This window comes from Phascolarctos cinereus, unplaced genomic scaffold, assembly GCF_003287225.1.
Source record: "Phascolarctos cinereus isolate Bilbo 61053 unplaced genomic scaffold, phaCin_HiC Scaffold_4;HRSCAF=312, whole genome shotgun sequence".
NCBI classification, from domain to species: domain Eukaryota; kingdom Metazoa; phylum Chordata; class Mammalia; order Diprotodontia; family Phascolarctidae; genus Phascolarctos; species Phascolarctos cinereus.
This window is the reverse complement of record NW_027555847.1, coordinates 235,476,170-235,492,224: the sequence shown is the minus strand read 5'-3', so window position 1 is coordinate 235,492,224 and position 16,055 is coordinate 235,476,170. Positions and strand designations below refer to the sequence as shown.

Below are 16,055 nucleotides of genomic sequence, written 5' to 3'. Positions count from 1 at the left end.
GGCCGTCATCCCGAGAGCATCCGCCTCCGCGGCGGCGGCGCGAGGGCTCGCTCGGGGGCACGCTAGCCGCAGGGAGCCGGCGCAAGGGAAAGCCCGGTCCCTTCCCTCTCCCTCCACCCCCAGGCCTCAGCCAGTCAGTCACTTCCCTCCCTCCCTCCCTCCCGCGCTCTCTCCGGCGGCCCGTGGCAGGACCGGCTTTTCATCACCAAGTGGAAAGGAGGAGAAAAGAAGGGGTTGGAGGAGGGCGGAAGGGAGGTAGCTGGGGGGAGATCGCCTGCGGGCTCCTGCCGCAGTTGAGAGGAGGCAGCGGCCGTGCGGATCCTTTAGTGCTCAGGTCTCCCTCTTGGCCCGAGGGGCTTAAACGGAGCCCCGGGGGCGGGAGCGGGAGCGGTCGGGGCTGCGGCTGCAGCTGCTCGGGCTACCGGCGGCGGGTCGGGTCAGAGCCGGCGCGCATGCGGAGGGCCTGGCCGCGTGCGTGGAGAGCAGCGGAGGGGCGCGACGAGGAAAGGGCAGGCTGGGGGGGGGGGCGTCGCCTCAGTAGGGGTCGTCGGGCTTGAATAGTGGAGTGAGGCAAGCACTGGCTGAGCGAGGGAAGGAAGCTTCCTGTTTTGCTGGTTACTCCGGCGCTGCCGGGTCCCCGGGCCTGGGGCGGCGCTTAGAGACCGAGCAACAGAGAGAGTGGGAAAGAGGGGTGGGTGGGTGCGAGACGGAGCGTTCGGCCCGAGGAGGGAGGGGAAAGAGCTGGGAGGAGGGAGCTCGGGGCCCCGCCTCCCTCGTGTGGCCAGGGCCGCCGCTGCCCCGGCGGAGGCTTTAAACAGCCTCGGCGCTTCCAGCTGGGCCCCACGGCGATTCCTTCCCTCCGCTTCCCCCCCACCCCCTCAGGTTGCGATTTGGGGCCGGCGGGGACCGCCTAGGGAAGCCGGGCTCCGGGCTAACTGCACCCTGGCAGCCTCCCCGGAGAAGGAGGAGGGTGTGTGTGGTTAGTGGTTAGCGGGAGAGCCGCCTTTCCCTCACCTGGGGTTGCAGCCGCAGCATCACGCCGCTGCAGCTCCTGGTGACTTGGGGCGTAGAGGGCGCCGAGCCTGCGGGGTTTGCCTAGGCGGCCGCGCGCTGCTGCGGTTGAGGCGGCGATGGAGGTGGGGCAGAAGCCGCAGCACCCGGCGCCCTCCTCCAGCGCCCAGAGGCTGCCTGCCCCCGCCGGCGCTGAGGAGGCGCAGCGCGTTTCTGCCGCCGCAGCCCGGGTGGACCTTCCCGGGACGGCCTTGCAGGTCCAGGAGGATGCTGCGGCTCCCAGCCTTTCGGGAGGAGCGGACAGGGGCGGGGTGGCTGCGGCGGCGGGAGATGGGTTGGGTAGACCGCTGGGTCCCACCCCGAGCCAGAGCAGGTTTCAGGTAGATCTGGTCACCGAGAACGCCGGGCGGGCGGCGGCTGCGGCGGCTGCGGCTGCGGCTGCCGCGGGAAGCCCCGCCGAGCCCCCGAGGGATGGGAGAGCGAGTGGCGAGAACGGAGCGGCCAAGAGCAGCGAGGAAGCCAAGGGCCGGTTCCGGGTGAACTTCGTGGACCCGGCCGCCTCGTCGTCTGCGGATGAGAGCCCCTCGGATGCGGCTGGGCTCGGGGGAGAGGGGTCTAATGTCAGCTTCCAAAATGGGGGAGATACGGTGCTCAGCGAGGGCAGCAGCCTGCACTCGGGCAGTGGCGGCGGCGGCCACCACCACCACTACTACTACGACACCCACACCAACACCTACTACCTGCGCACCTTTGGCCACAACACCATGGATGCTGTGCCCAGAATCGATCACTATCGGCACACGGCCGCCAACCTGGGCGAGAAGCTGCTCCGGCCCAGCCTGGCTGAGCTCCACGATGAACTGGAAAAGGTGAGACAGCTCCCAACGCGCCACCTCTTGCCTCCTTCTGCTTCTGACTCTCTGTCTCTCTTTCCTGACAATTCATCGTTACCTCTTCCTTCCTCCTTGGTAAGGTGGCATGAATGCATACTTTCCTTGCCTTCTAGAAAGCCAGATGTCAAGGTTGAGATTGCATAGGAATGGAATTTAGTCTACAAAGTTTGCAATCCTTTACGCAGTCTACATGACATTCTCTTTAACTGCCTCATATGGCTTATTTTTGTTAACTCATTAGTTTTAGTCTAGTTTTAGACTAGTTTAGACTAGTTTTAGTCCTTAGAATGACTGTAAATCTAATTTAATCTTTTGTTCCGGAAAAGTAGGATCAGGTGGTCAAGGCTAAAATGCAAAAGGAAAAGGAACAATTTACAATTGTGTCCTATTTATAGTTTTCTTTGGCTCAACTAAATCATTTAGGATCTATCCTCCTTGAGAACGTGGAGGTTAGGAGGTTACCAAGTCCTAAAAGAGGATCTGACAGGGTGTGTTAGTGGCATATGAATTATTTTTAAAATCACATCTTTGAAGCTTGAATATGCTGAAGATCGCAGAAATCTTAAGTCTTAGAACATGCTGTTCTTGATAAATTAAACACATTTGATGGTAAACCTGTTTTATTTGGGGCGAGTTTGGATGCAGAACATTTGTTTTCTGTTTGGTTCAAAAACATCTTTTAATGGCTAAAGAAGGATGAACAACATTTCTGTATGAAAAATATGCACGAAGCTTTTGGCGGGGTTGGGGGGTGGGGATGGTGCACGGGTGGGTAGTTTAGGGTACATAATATCCTTTGTATGAGTTATAGTGCTCTAAACATTAGTTTCATGTTCATCAATTCACTTGCATTATTGATTTATATTCCTAGTACAGTGTAATTTATATGGCAACTCCATACTGATAAAAAACAAACTTTATCCCTTAAGGGCATAAATCTTTATCTTAAAATCATCTTTCTGTTTATGAGATTATTATTCATATCTTCTGAATTAAGGTTATGTAAAATCCCTTTTTACGTTTAGCCTTGGGAAGAAACTATGGTAGGTTGAAACTGAATTTTTATCGACTTGTGTAAATTCTTCAAATCCAGACAGTATGAAAGCACCTTGACCCAAAATATTGCATGTATTAAGCATTCTAGGGCAGTGTGTGGCTCCAGGTTTAACAGTGGGCTAAATAATATGGTTCATTACAAACATTCCTACAGCGTGGAAGTTAAGGTCCCTTTTCTTAAAACTAGTTGTCGAAAACCTAACATAATTTTGCTTTAAATTACTGTTTCTTTTTTGTTGTGACTTTTCTGGGGATGTTTACATCCTTAGTTATCAAGAATTTAATATAAACCTTTTTGTTTTTCCACAACTGCTGCCATATTTCCTCTCATTTTCTAATTTTTTTTTAAATTTTAAAAAGTATGCAAACTTAAGATGGACTTGTAACTAAGTCATTTATTAGTCTGATGTTTGCCTCTGCATTATGTCTTTACTACGGTAGAAGTATCATAAAAGTGAATTTATGATTCATTGTTGGTGTATGATAATTCAGAAGTCCTAAACCTCCTTAAAAAGTCTTTCCCTTGAGAGCAGTTGTGTATCTTAAACTCTTTCAAATTAAAATGTTTGTTGTTTTAACTGAGCCATCAGAATCTTGTGTCTTTCAGAAGAGATAAAAATGACCCTTCTGCATTGCTTTTGACATATTTAAGAATTATTTTCAAAAATGTTTGAGCTTTTTATTGTGTATTTTAAAACGTTTTTTCCTTTCCTCCCTCTGTAAATCAACCTTTAAAAAAACCTATGATTTTTTAGGTTCAAGTTCAAGCAGGTTATTGAAATTAACTTGGTGTTTAAAGTTAGTCAACTTTCTGTTTCTCCAATTACATTATCTACTTCATTAATTATTTGTGATTTCCTACTTCCACCTATGTGTCTAGTTCCAGACTGTTAAGAGAAAGGTACAACCAGAAAGAAGATGAGGAGTTGCTTTGGTCATAAAACCACAAATTGAAAAAGTCTTTGTGTAGTTAGTCTTAGTAAATGGATTAAATGATAGCTAACTGTGGCTTGGTTCTTCATAGCTTTATGTAAATCTTGTTTTCAAATTAGACAGTGTCTGTTTTTAAGCCTTCAAGGGTGTGTAAAAAGATGACTTGTCTATATATTATGATTGCCTTTGTCCTCTGGGCATTTATAGTGAAAAGCACCTAATCTGCTTAATATAGTTTTGTCCCTCTCTTAACATCCTGTTTACTCTGGAGAGAAACCCTTTAAAACCCAAGGGTTTAACAATTTTCCCCGCTTTAGGAATTGTAAAAAGGGGGAAGATTTTAATTTGTTTCAGTGCAGTTGGTTGTAGAGATTTGTTTTGTAGGTGGTGTAAACTACCTTCTTAGTGCCTCCTAAATCAGAACTTCATAGAATAGTTTCATTATTTTGGTAGTTAAATTCAACAAGCACTTATTAAATTACTTCAAGGTACTGAGGAAACAAAGATAAAATGAACAGTTTTAAAATGTTTATAATTCCCTTCCCTTGTCCTTCCCTTTCCCCTTTCTTTCCCCTTCCCTTTTATGCCTCCTCTCCTTTTCCTCTTCTCCCTCCCCCTTCTCCTTTCTCTTTTCCTTCCCCTTCCCCTTTTCCTTCCCCTTCCCCTTCCCCTTCCTTTCTTTCTGAATCTCTATCTCACCAAGCCTGTAAGTGCAGTAAGTACAGTGCCTTTCACAGACCTGACTCTAAAAATGATCACTGTAGAAGCTTTGTCCTATTCTGTTTTTGTGACTTGGGTCAATCAGTTCATCTTTCCTTAGCTTTGTGCCCCTCTGTTCCCAGAGTCTAACATATTGATGGAGACATCCACTCCATATTAGCCCTATGCAATGAAGGAGTTAGAACACTAAATAGTGGTGGGAATTGAATGAACCACACTGACTCCATCTTGTGACTCAATTCTGGAGCTAGCTCAGTTCCCTTTCTATTCAATTATGGGTCTAGCCCAATTTCCACCTTAGGAGAAAACTTTATTCAATTGTGGCAATTATGAGAAAACCTTATTGCATTATTTGAACCTAGGAAGCTGGACCATCTCTATATGCTGCTTAGAGACCTTTAACTAAAGACCTAAGTTGTACTGCATAAGCCTAGTCAGATCCAAAGATGCAAGGAGTTTTCACACAATTTGACATCTCAAGCAACCCATATGCCTTACCGGAAAAGTAATAAATCAGTTATCGTTTCCGTGTTCCTTTTGACTGTTCATTGACACTTGGTGGGGAATGAGACACTTCTTTTTCTGGTTTAAGGGAATTGTATCTGTTCACTTTCCCCTCCCAACTCGGAAAGTCCCTATTCTTTCCTCCAATTAGAAATCAGATTGCCTAATTTTGTATCCTGGTTAATTGTTTTCTTTTAATTAATAGGTCTTATTTGATTAATTATTTTAATGTACCTGTCTCCCCTTGTATTTGGGGTCCAGTGCCAAAGATGAGGTCTGGTCCTAATTTGTTAGAAAATTGGCATGCATTGCTTAATAAATTGATATGCTGGAAAGCTTGAACCTTTGTTTCCTTGATCATTTTATCGTTCACCCACCACAGTAACTCAGAACCGCAGAGCTTAAGTGATCTACCAGCCTCAGACTCTCCAGCAGCTGGGATGAGGGGCATGTGCCACCACTGTTCCTCCTTGCCACATGTCCCACTCACCTTTTTCTATCCACCTTTCCTTTATGACATCTTTGACCCTTATTTTTCTTTGAAGTTACTCATTTATTATGTGTAGCAGCCTGTTTAAACCTAGCAAGTGCCTCTCCATTACCCTTTGAATCCATTATAGAAGCATTCCCTTTGGATGAAGTACTGTAGATGCTCCTGTTGGTACATGATATTGTGGTTGCAGTAAGCCCTAGAATGTTGCATAGTCTCCTTGAAGCTATCCATAATTATTTCAGAGTTTGTCTTCATCCATTTGATCTTTCTAGTGTGAATGGTCAGGCCAAATTATACCTCTTGTCCAGATTTTGACATGCAGTTAGAGTATGTAAATGGATAGTAATTGGGCTCAGAATTAAAGAGAAAGAAGAGAGCAGACTCTTTGGGTTGTGCTCAGGAAATTGCCAAATTCTAATTACTTCACACTTCTCCATGAAAACAGGCCCATCATTTTAGTATCAGTAGTCTACCTGAGTTTTATGTCTGCAAGACATGGAGCAAAGTTTCCAAAGAAGTAAAAATGTGTAAGGTATAGTATGAGTTAGAATATGATTAATTCTGAGAAGGGAAGGATCATGAAGTAGGTCAGGGGCACCTGAACTGTGCCTTAAAAGAAGAGAAAGATTTCAAGAGGCAGAGCTAAGGAGACTATTGGGACAGTATATGAACAGAGGAGTGAGAGCAGAGGAAAAAAGGTGAGGGAAAAACAGGTATCCCAATTTGCCTGGGACAGGTGTGTATGGAGAGGTGAAAAGAAATAATACCATGCCATAGTGTGAAATAAGGCCAGATAGAAAGAAGTTGGAGTTGGATAGAGGAAGGTTTAGAATGTCAGGCTAAGGAATCTATATCTTTCAGTATACAGTAGGAAGCCACTGAAAGTTTTTGTGCATTAGGGAGATGACTTTTGCACATATGTCTGGCTGGTGCTTAATTAGTGCTTGTTTGTCAGTTGATTGGTATCAGTATAAAGGATAGATTAGAAAGGGGAAGAGGATGGAAGCAAGGTGACCAGTTACGTTGCTGGAATAGTTCAGTTAAGAAATTATGAGGACCTGCACTAGTGGTCGAGACAGTGGTCAATGGAAAAGAGGGGACAAATGGGATAGTGCTGTCAGAGGTGGGTTTTCAGAGGTAGAATTGACAAAACTTGGCAAGTGATGAGTCAGAGATGACTGTGTTTTTGAGCTTGGTTGATGCCATCAACAGATAGCAAAATTAGGAGGAAGGGAAGATTTTGAGGAGGCATTTCAGTTCTGTACCCATTGTAGAAGAAAATCAAACAGATCAGTTTTTATTTAAATACGTGAAAGAACTTGTAGAATATGTCCCTTTTTTCTCCAATGCCTACACGAGAATGTTGGAATAATTGATAGAAGGAAGAGTGTGAGGCATTGGTAAGACCCTCAGTAACCAAACAAAGAATAATTTTTTTCAGTACATTGTATTGTTTAAGGCACTTAAAAATCATGTACCATATCTCTGTCAGAAGTTGCCAGTTCCTGCCTTACATTAAAAGTGAAATTAATTTGCATCCTGAGATCAGTTGACAGTGAAGAGGAAGTCAAGAAATATTTAGGTGACAAGACAAAATGTCAGTTTGGAATTTTAAAAGATAGATAATCTCACACAGGTAAACAAAATTGAATCAATACCTGCTCATTTCTTTCTCACGTGCACCTGTGTGTATTCTGAATACCATTGTGTCTCATTAAAGTATATATTCTCGTTAAGTGCCTTTATAATATTTTGGCTTTTGTCCCTATTTTTTATATGTAATGTGTACTTGAAAATGTATAGCAGCTATTTGAATTGGCTCCATACTTAACTGAAGTATATCTGAACTTGTAATTAAACTGTAATATTGAAATAACTGTTCTGTTTTTTAATGGGAGAAATATTATACAATGGGGAAAGCTCCTGTTAACAAAGTAGTTTTTTGCCGTTGGCCATGATGCCAAACCCTGGGTGAGTGCTTGTTTGAACAAATTTGAACAAATGTCTTATACAGCTTGACTTGATCCTACACCAGCTGCTTATTGGGCATTTCTAACTGGATGTTTAGTGGGCATTTCAAACTCACTGTATTCAGAATAGAGCTCATTATCAACCCATTCTCCCTAGCCTCTTTATTCCAGTTGAGGATCTGACATCCTTTTAGTCACATAGATTTACAACCTCCTAGGACAGGAAATTTAGAGTTGGAAGAGACCTCAGAGGACTTCAAATCCAACTCCTCCTCATTTTACAGATAAGGCAACTGAAGCCTAGAGAGGTTCAGTAACTTGCCCAGGTCACATAGCTAATAAGTGTTTGAAGTGGAATTGAGCCCAGGTTTTCCTGATTCCAAGTGAAGCTCTCTGTTCTCTATGCCAAGTTGCCTTTCATTCTCCATTCTTCTGTCTTCTACACTCCTCTTAAAATTCACTGGCCAGGTTTTGTTGATTCTGCCCTCTGTTACATCTCTGATCCATCTCTTCTCTACTCCCGCCACAGCCCTCCTGATTCAGACCCTTATCACCTCTAATTACTCCTGATTTTTCTCCCTGCGTCCAAACTTTTCCTTTGCTAATTTACTCTCCACACAGCTACCAAATTAACGTTCCTAGAGTTTGAGTCTGACTATGCCAGTTACCTACTCTAGAGGCTGCAGTGGCTCCCTTTTGTTTTTAGGATCAAATGCAACCTTCTCTGTTCAGCATTTTAAAGCCTTTCGTAATCTGGTTCCGGCCTCTCTTTCTAGGCTTGTTGCACATTATTCTCCTTTGTGCAATTTAGGTTGACTGTCCCTATACAGATTTTCCAGCTTTTTTGCCTCTGTGCCTTTGCATTCTTGATATATGTTCCTTGCTTTCCTCTGTCTCTTAGGATACCTAGCTTACTTCAAATTGGCTCAAGTTAAAATGCACAGGTGCTGCTTCCTACAGAAAAAATACAGTGGTCTCCCCAGTTGCTAGTGGCCTCCTCTTGCAAGAAATTACTTTAGATGTCTGTAAGAATCCTTTCCCAGCCCTCATTTAATCTTCTTGTCTTTTTCTGAGGCAACCTCAAATTTATCGTGTTTGTATCTTATTTGTACATAGTTGTTTGCATGTTTTCTTCCCCGTTAGACTGAGAACCTAAAGAGCAGACTGTTTTGCCTTTCTTTGAATCCTCAGCTATTAAAACGATGCCTGGCATATAGTAGATAATAAATGCTAGTTAACTGATTTCTGAATTTACGTTTCTGTGAACATATTGTTTTCACCTTAAACTCCTTGAAAGAAAATCAGGTACTATCCCTCTCCTTCCCCCTGTTTTGATTTTTGTATCCCTTTATTCTAGCACAGTGCCTAGCACTTGTCTGGAGGCTTAAAAATGCTTTTGCCTAGTGAAGAGTGAAACCAGAGATTAACTAGCCTACAAATCCATTAAAATTCAGAGAGAAAGGCTAGGGGAAGAGGCATAAAGGAATTATCTGAAATCCCAAATTTACAAGTGAATCATACATATGAGCATACATAGACTCAATTTCTCCCACCCATTTCTTTTCTCTTCACAAGGTAATATAATACAATACAGTTTATTAAGTGCCTATTATGTGTCAGGCTTTTCTGTTAAGCTCTGGGGAATATAAATTTTTTTTTAAAAAAAGCCCCTGCCCTCAAGAAACATATAGTCTAAAGGGGCTATATCAACAATATCAAGCTATTATTTGGTATCTTTTTCTCCCTTTTTTCTTTTGCTACACAAAGAAAGTGTGGGAAGAAAAGATTTCACTGCATCTATTTTTCTCTTCTCTCCCTTTTGTTGCATTTGCCTTCAGACTCCACAGAAACTGTTCTCCCACGTCACCAACAGCCATTTAATTACTAAATCCAGTGGCTTTTTTTTTTTTGGTTAGGCCACATCCTCTTTGACTTTTCATAGCATCTCTCCTTCCTTTGTGTTCTCCTTTCTCTCTTGGCTTTTATAAAGCTTCTTTTCTGGTTCTCCTAATCTTCTTACCAATCCTAAAGTCTTCTTGGCTGATTCATTCTTTTTTGGCCTGCTTAAGTGTATGTTTTCCCTAAGGCTCATTCTGGACCCTTCTTTTCTTCATTTCTTACAGTCTTTCACATGGTGAACTCATTTGTTCCTGTGAGTTTAGCGGTTATTACCCATGTGGAGATGACTTCTGAAGCTATAAATCCATATCCATTTTTTCCTTTAAGCTCTGGTCCATCATCTCAAACTGCCTGCTGGACATTTCTATCTCAATATGTTGTTGCCACCTCAAACTCAACATGTCTAAAACTGGATTTCTCAACTTTCCTAAACCTTCTTATTTTCCTATACTGCTTTTGTTGATGGTACCACAATCCTTCCAGTCACTGAGCCTCTGATTAGTCTTCAGTTTTTCTCTCACCCCTAACAGCCAAATGTTGTTAATTAGTTCCACAGCTCTCTCACATCCATTCCTTCCTCCCTGCTCAACATTACCACTCTAGCCCAGGCCTTCCTTATCTCTTGCTTAGACTTTTAGTGTCTCTCCAGTGTCTTTCAATGCAAGGAATCATCCTGGATTGCTCATTATATCTCCAACTCCCCCCTGCCCCCATCTTCACATCTAAGCTATTGACAAGACCTGTCAATTTCATCTTTGCAACATCTCTCATTTGTGCCCCTTTCCTATGACACTGCCACAGCTCTAGTGTAGGTCCTTATCACCTCATACCTTAATTATTGCAATACCCTAATGGTGGGTGGGATCTGCCCACCTCAGGTCTTTTCCCACTCCAATCCATTCTGGATTCACCCACTAACTTGATTTACCTAAAATGCGTGTCTGATCCCCCCTTCCTACTCTGTAAACGCCAAGGGCTTCAAGTTGCCTCTGGGAGCAAATACAAAATACTCAGGCATTCGAAGTCCTTCTAACCTAGCCCCCCTTCTACTTTTCCAGTCTTCCTGTACCTTATTCCCTATCATATACTCTTTGATCCAGCAACACTGGCCTCCATGCTGTTCCACAAATAAGATACTCCATCTCTTGGCATTTTCTCTAGCTGTTACCCATGCTTGAAATGCTCTCCCTTCTCCACTCCCAAGTATTCACCTCCCTGGCTTCTTTTAAGTCCCAGTCAAAATCCCACTTTCTGCAGGAAGCCTTCCCTAATCCCTCTTAATTCCAGTGTGTTTTGTCTTTTAATTATTTCCTATTTATCTTGCATGTAGCTTGCTTTGTATATATTTGTTTGCATGTTGTGTCCCCCCATTAGGTTGTAAGCTTTTTGAGCAGGGACTGTCTCTTGCCTCTTTTTTTTTTAAATTTCATTAATTTATTTTGATTTATCAGCAATCGCTTCCATATGTTTTTTAGTTTAAAATTTTTCTCCCCCTTCCTCCCCACCACCCTCCCCAAGACAGCGCATAATCTCATATAGGCTATACATTTACATTCCTATTAAACATTTTCACCTTAGTGAAGTTGTAAGTAAAAATTAAAACCAATAGGAGGAACCATCAGAAAGAGGAAACAAAACTCAGCAGAAGAGAAAAAAAATGATAGCGATTCATCTTCCATAGTTCTTTCTTTGGATGTGGATAGCATTTTCCATCACGAGACCTCTGGAGATGTCTTAGATCTTTGTAATGCTGAGAAGGGTTCAGTTTATCAGTATTAGTCATCGCACAACATGGCGGTTATTGTGTACAACGTTCTCTTGCTTCTGCTCTTTTCACACAGCATCAAACCATATAGGTCTTTCCAGGTTTTTTTGAAGTCAGCCTGTTCATCATTTCTTATAGCACAATAGTATTCCATTACATTCATATACCACAACTTGCTCAGCCATTCCCCAGTTGATGGGCATCCTCTCAATTTCCAATTCTTTGCCACCACAAAAACAGCTGCTATGAATATTTTTGTACATGTGGGTCCTTTTCCCATTTGTATGATCTCTTGGGGATATAGCCCTAGAAGTGCTATTGCTGGATCAAAGGGTATGCACATTTTTATAGCCCTTTGGGCATAGTTCTAAGTTGTTCTCCACAATGGTTAGATCATTTCACAACTCCACCAACAATGCATTAGTGTTCCAATTTTCCCACATCTTCTCCAACATTTATCATTTTCCTGTTTTGTCTTGTTGGCCAATGTGATAGGTGTGATGTGGTACCTCAGAGTTGTTTTGATTTGCATTTCTGTGATCAATAACGATTTAGAGATTTTTTTCATATGACTATAGATGGCTTTAATTTCTTCATCTGAGAACTGTCTGTTCATGTCCTTTGACCATTTATCAATTGGGGAATGTCTTGCCTCTTTTTGTATTCCCAGTGCTTAGCATAGTACCTGGAAGTAGTAGGTGCTTAATAAATGCTTATTGCTTGATTGATTCTAACTCCTAAGTATGTTTTGGAGTGGATATTTTACAGTGTAAAGAAGATGCTCAGAAGTTACAGGCTCACATGTACTTTTTCTGCCAACTGTTTTGGTATAGTCTTAAAAAGTGAGTTTTATCAATAAAAATTACCTTGTTTCTAATTTTTTTTTCTTTTCTTTTGGTGAGACAGTTGGGGTTAAGTGACTTGCCCAGGGTCACACAGCTAGTAAGTGTCAAGTGTCTGAGACTGGATTTGAACTCAGGTCCTCCTGACTCCAAGGCCAGAGCTCTATCCACTGTGCCACCTAGCTGCCCCTCTAATTTTCAGTATACTCTTTGTATTCTCTTGTCTATGGTAATCTTTTTTTTTTTTTTAATTTTAAGCACTGGTTAGCAGTTGCTATTTCTTCTAATTTTTCTTCTACCTGTGCTTAGCACATAGTTGGTGCTTTGATAAATGCTTGCTTACTAAATGACTGACTTTAAGAAGCCTGTGTGCTGTTTTATAGAGGAATTAATAAACCCCTTCAACTTCCACGTTCCTTTGAAAATCTTTACTTGTTTTCTGAGAATGAACTGGGCTATTTTGCATCAATTCAGTTCCTGGTATTATTTTTTGTTTTCAGCCATACGTACCTTAGAGCTTTAGTGCAGTTGATCCTATTTCTTTTTGGGCGTGAATGAGCCTTGAAATACTTGACTTTCCCACACATATAAGTGCAGCATTATCTCTTAACAGTCATTGAGGTGTAGTCTTTAAGATGTTAAAAGCTCTTGTGCTTTTCCTTGGAGTAATTAACATTAACTCTTAAATACTACAGAATTAAAATACAACAGAAGAAAACAATGAAACATATATCTATGACACAGAAGTCCAGCACTCAGATGATAGAAAACTAACTAAATATGGGGAAACCAACTCAGTTCGGTTTTATTTGGTGAGACATTGAGTCAGCATACTGTCATTAGAAGCATGAACATGTGCCCATTGCTATCAGAAAATTAAACCATTTCAAAATTATTATTTGTCTCAAGCAATTTGTATATCATTGTAGGGAGAGAGATAGAAAATAATCATTAATTAAATGCCTACTATGTGCCGGGCACTGTGCTAAGCACTTTACAAATTTTATCTCATTTTGGTCCTCACAACTACTCTGAGGTAAGTACTGTTATTATATCTGTTTTATGATTGAGGAAAGTGAGGCAGATGGAGGTTTTAGTGACTTGCCCGGGGTCATACAGCTAGTAAGTGTTGAGTTTGAGCTTAAATCTTCGTGACTCCAGGCCCAGTACTCTATTCACTGTGCCATCCAGTTGCTTCTGTACTGTACATAGCAATGTATTTATTTAAACAGTCACTAGAAAGATAAAAATATTCAGTATGCCAATGGATCTGTGATTTAATTCATGAGTATTCTCTCCACTTAGTGTAGTTTGTGATTCAGCCATCTCTTCTCATTCTGCCTGATTCTTTTCTGAGTTCTCCCATTGATCTAATAGAAGTAAGATCTATCCAGTATGCTGTGGGCCTTCTCCCTAAGCCAGGTATTCCATACATGGGGTCCATGAATTTCTTTTTGTACATTTTGGTAACAATGTAATTGATTTCCTTTGTATTTTATTGTGGGCATGCATTTAATAACATTCTGAAATGTCAAAAATTAAAATTAAGAGGCCCTTGCTTAAGCACTTACAAAATTGTGTGGGCCCTAGTTTAGCTGTCATTCCATGACTACCTCACTTCCTACATTTCTTTCAGTAATATTCTTTATGCCACTTATTTTATGTATGTCACCAGTGAAAGTATGTTACATTGTACATACTATCTCTACTATGTTTCTCTCCATTGGCCTTTGGATGATTGCAACGGTGATTCTTTGGAAAGTGTGGTATTCTAAGAAGCATTCCAAGATCAGCAGTCTTCTGCACCAACATTTGTAGGAAAAAAACTATTCTTATGTCATGGAGAAACTCGAGATCATTTCAAGCACTGTGAACTTTATTAAATGAAATTCGCTCTAAACTGTTCCTTATGTTTAACTCTGGACCCAACTCAATTATTAATCAACAGATATTAATTTACTAAATATTTACTTATGTGCTAGTAGGATATGTGTGTGTATGTGTATATTTATGGGGCAGCTAGGTGGCAGAGTGGATAGAGTGCCGTGCCTAGAATTGGGAAGACATTTTCCTGAGTTCAAATATGGCCTCCAACACGTAATAGCTGTGACCGTGGATTAGTCATTTCACCCTGTGTGCCTCAGTTTCATCTGTAAAATGAGTTGGAGAAAGAAATGGCAAACAGTTTCAGTATCTTTGCCAAGAAAACCTGAAATGGGGTCACTGAGAATCGGACATGACCGAAAACAACTGAATAACATTTGAATAACATAATATGAATAACATATATGTATGTGTTAACTGAATAACACATACATATATACATACATACCCCCACATATACAAAATATATGGAGAGTAGAAGAAAGGTAACCTGAGAGGGGGAAAAAGCTAGCAGTTGGAAGGACTGGGAAAGACCTGCAGAAGGTAGTGTTTGCACTCAGTCTTGAAGGAAGCCAGGAATTCTAAAACACAGGTGAAAAGTAAGAACATTTTCAGTACAAAAATATAGAATAGAAGATGGAGTGTTGTGTGTGAATAACAGCGAGTAGGCGAATTTGGTTGGAGAAAGAATGTGCTAGAAGACTTTTTAAACTCCTTAGTAGGAAGACTCTAAGATGTAAATAGCTTAAAGTGCCAAATAGTAATTCATATTGGATTCTAGAAGTAATAGGAAGTCATTGAATTTTATTCAGCAGAGGGGTGACATGGTTCAGTCTGTGTTATAGAAAAAATTGCTAAGGGAACTTTGGGGAGAGACTTTGAGGCAAGGAGAACAATTGGGAGGCTGTCATAGTAGGTGATAAAGGGCCTCAGTTGCAGTGGGGGCAATATGAGTGGAGAGAAAGGAAAGGTTGTGTGAGATATGAAGACACTAACATATCTGGAAACTCAGTGGATATGTGGGGATGCCCAGAGTGGTGTAAGCTTGGGTGACTGGAAGACTGGTGATGCCCTTAACAGTAATAGCAAAGTTCAGTTTGTCTGAAGAAATGCCCATTCAATGACTGAGGGAACCTGGGACAATTTACTTTTTGTCCTGTGCTGCTTCTGTATAGTTTCTCTGGACTAGCCCATTATGTTTCAAATGGAACTACTTAACTACACCTTTAAACCTAGATGGTCCTGACTTTTGTGGAATGGCCCCTAGCCCAAGTCTCTATGGCTCATTGTTTAGGTTTTGTGATTTAGAAAGAGAGAAGAGCAAGCTCTAAGTGTCTTTGGAGTTTGTGAGGAAAAACACTTTGGAACAGCTGCTGTAGTTGGAGGTATAGGAAACTGATTAGAAGAAAATAGAGTAAGATTGCCTTGATGCAGAAGGACCAAGTTAAAATTAATGTGTTTTTTTTCTGAAATTCTATCTTATTTAATTTTCATATGTCCTAATCTGTACCAAGTCTGTTACCTTTTAGGAGGTGCATGATATGTTTCATCATGAGTCTCCTGGAATTATGTTTATCTGAGTTCTTAAATCTTTAAAAATTATCCTTACAGTTTCTTTTTGCATAAATTATTCACTTTCTTTTGCTTACTAAACTCCGCATCAGTTCATCAAGTCTTTCCAAGTTTCTTGGAAACCATCCCCTTCATCATTTCTTATAGCTGAATGGGATGTCTCAGTGAAGACTTCTCAGTGTAATTAAGGTAATGAGTTCAGAAGGTAGTGTGAGAAATGAACTCTCAGAAGTGAAGGCTCCTCAAAGGGTCAAATAATTCTTGATTGTTACTTTTAAAATCGTCCCCCGCTTAGACCCTGTTTTTAAGCACTTAACAGAAAGAATAAGCCCTGCCCCACCCCCAACCTGAGCTTTGGGCCCCTTTCCTTGTCTTTCAATTTCGGGCCTGGAATGTAAGCCTCACCTCCCAGTTCAGAGGATAGGAAGAAACTTTCCAGCTTAAAATGTAAGCCCACCCCCTGTTAAGGGGGTAAGGGATAGTTGTGGGTGGAGGCTTGTTTGCATGGTGGGC

At 41.7% G+C, this 16,055-nt stretch overlaps 1 protein-coding gene across 2 annotated transcripts in view; it reads left to right on the top strand.

Annotated features, from left to right (window-relative positions):
- The first annotated feature begins 816 nt into the window (after positions 1-816).
- Positions 817-16,055, top strand: part of SLC12A2 (solute carrier family 12 member 2) — a 125,710-nt gene continuing 110,471 nt past the window's right edge. The window contains exon 1 of one of the 2 annotated variants that reach the window (XM_021009509.2): positions 817-1,880. In XM_021009509.2, the coding sequence (XP_020865168.1) occupies positions 1,131-1,880 (750 nt within the window). In that variant the 5' untranslated portion in view covers positions 817-1,130. The remainder of the gene's footprint in view (positions 1,881-16,055) is intronic. The other variant, XM_021009508.2, reaches the window with a different exon arrangement.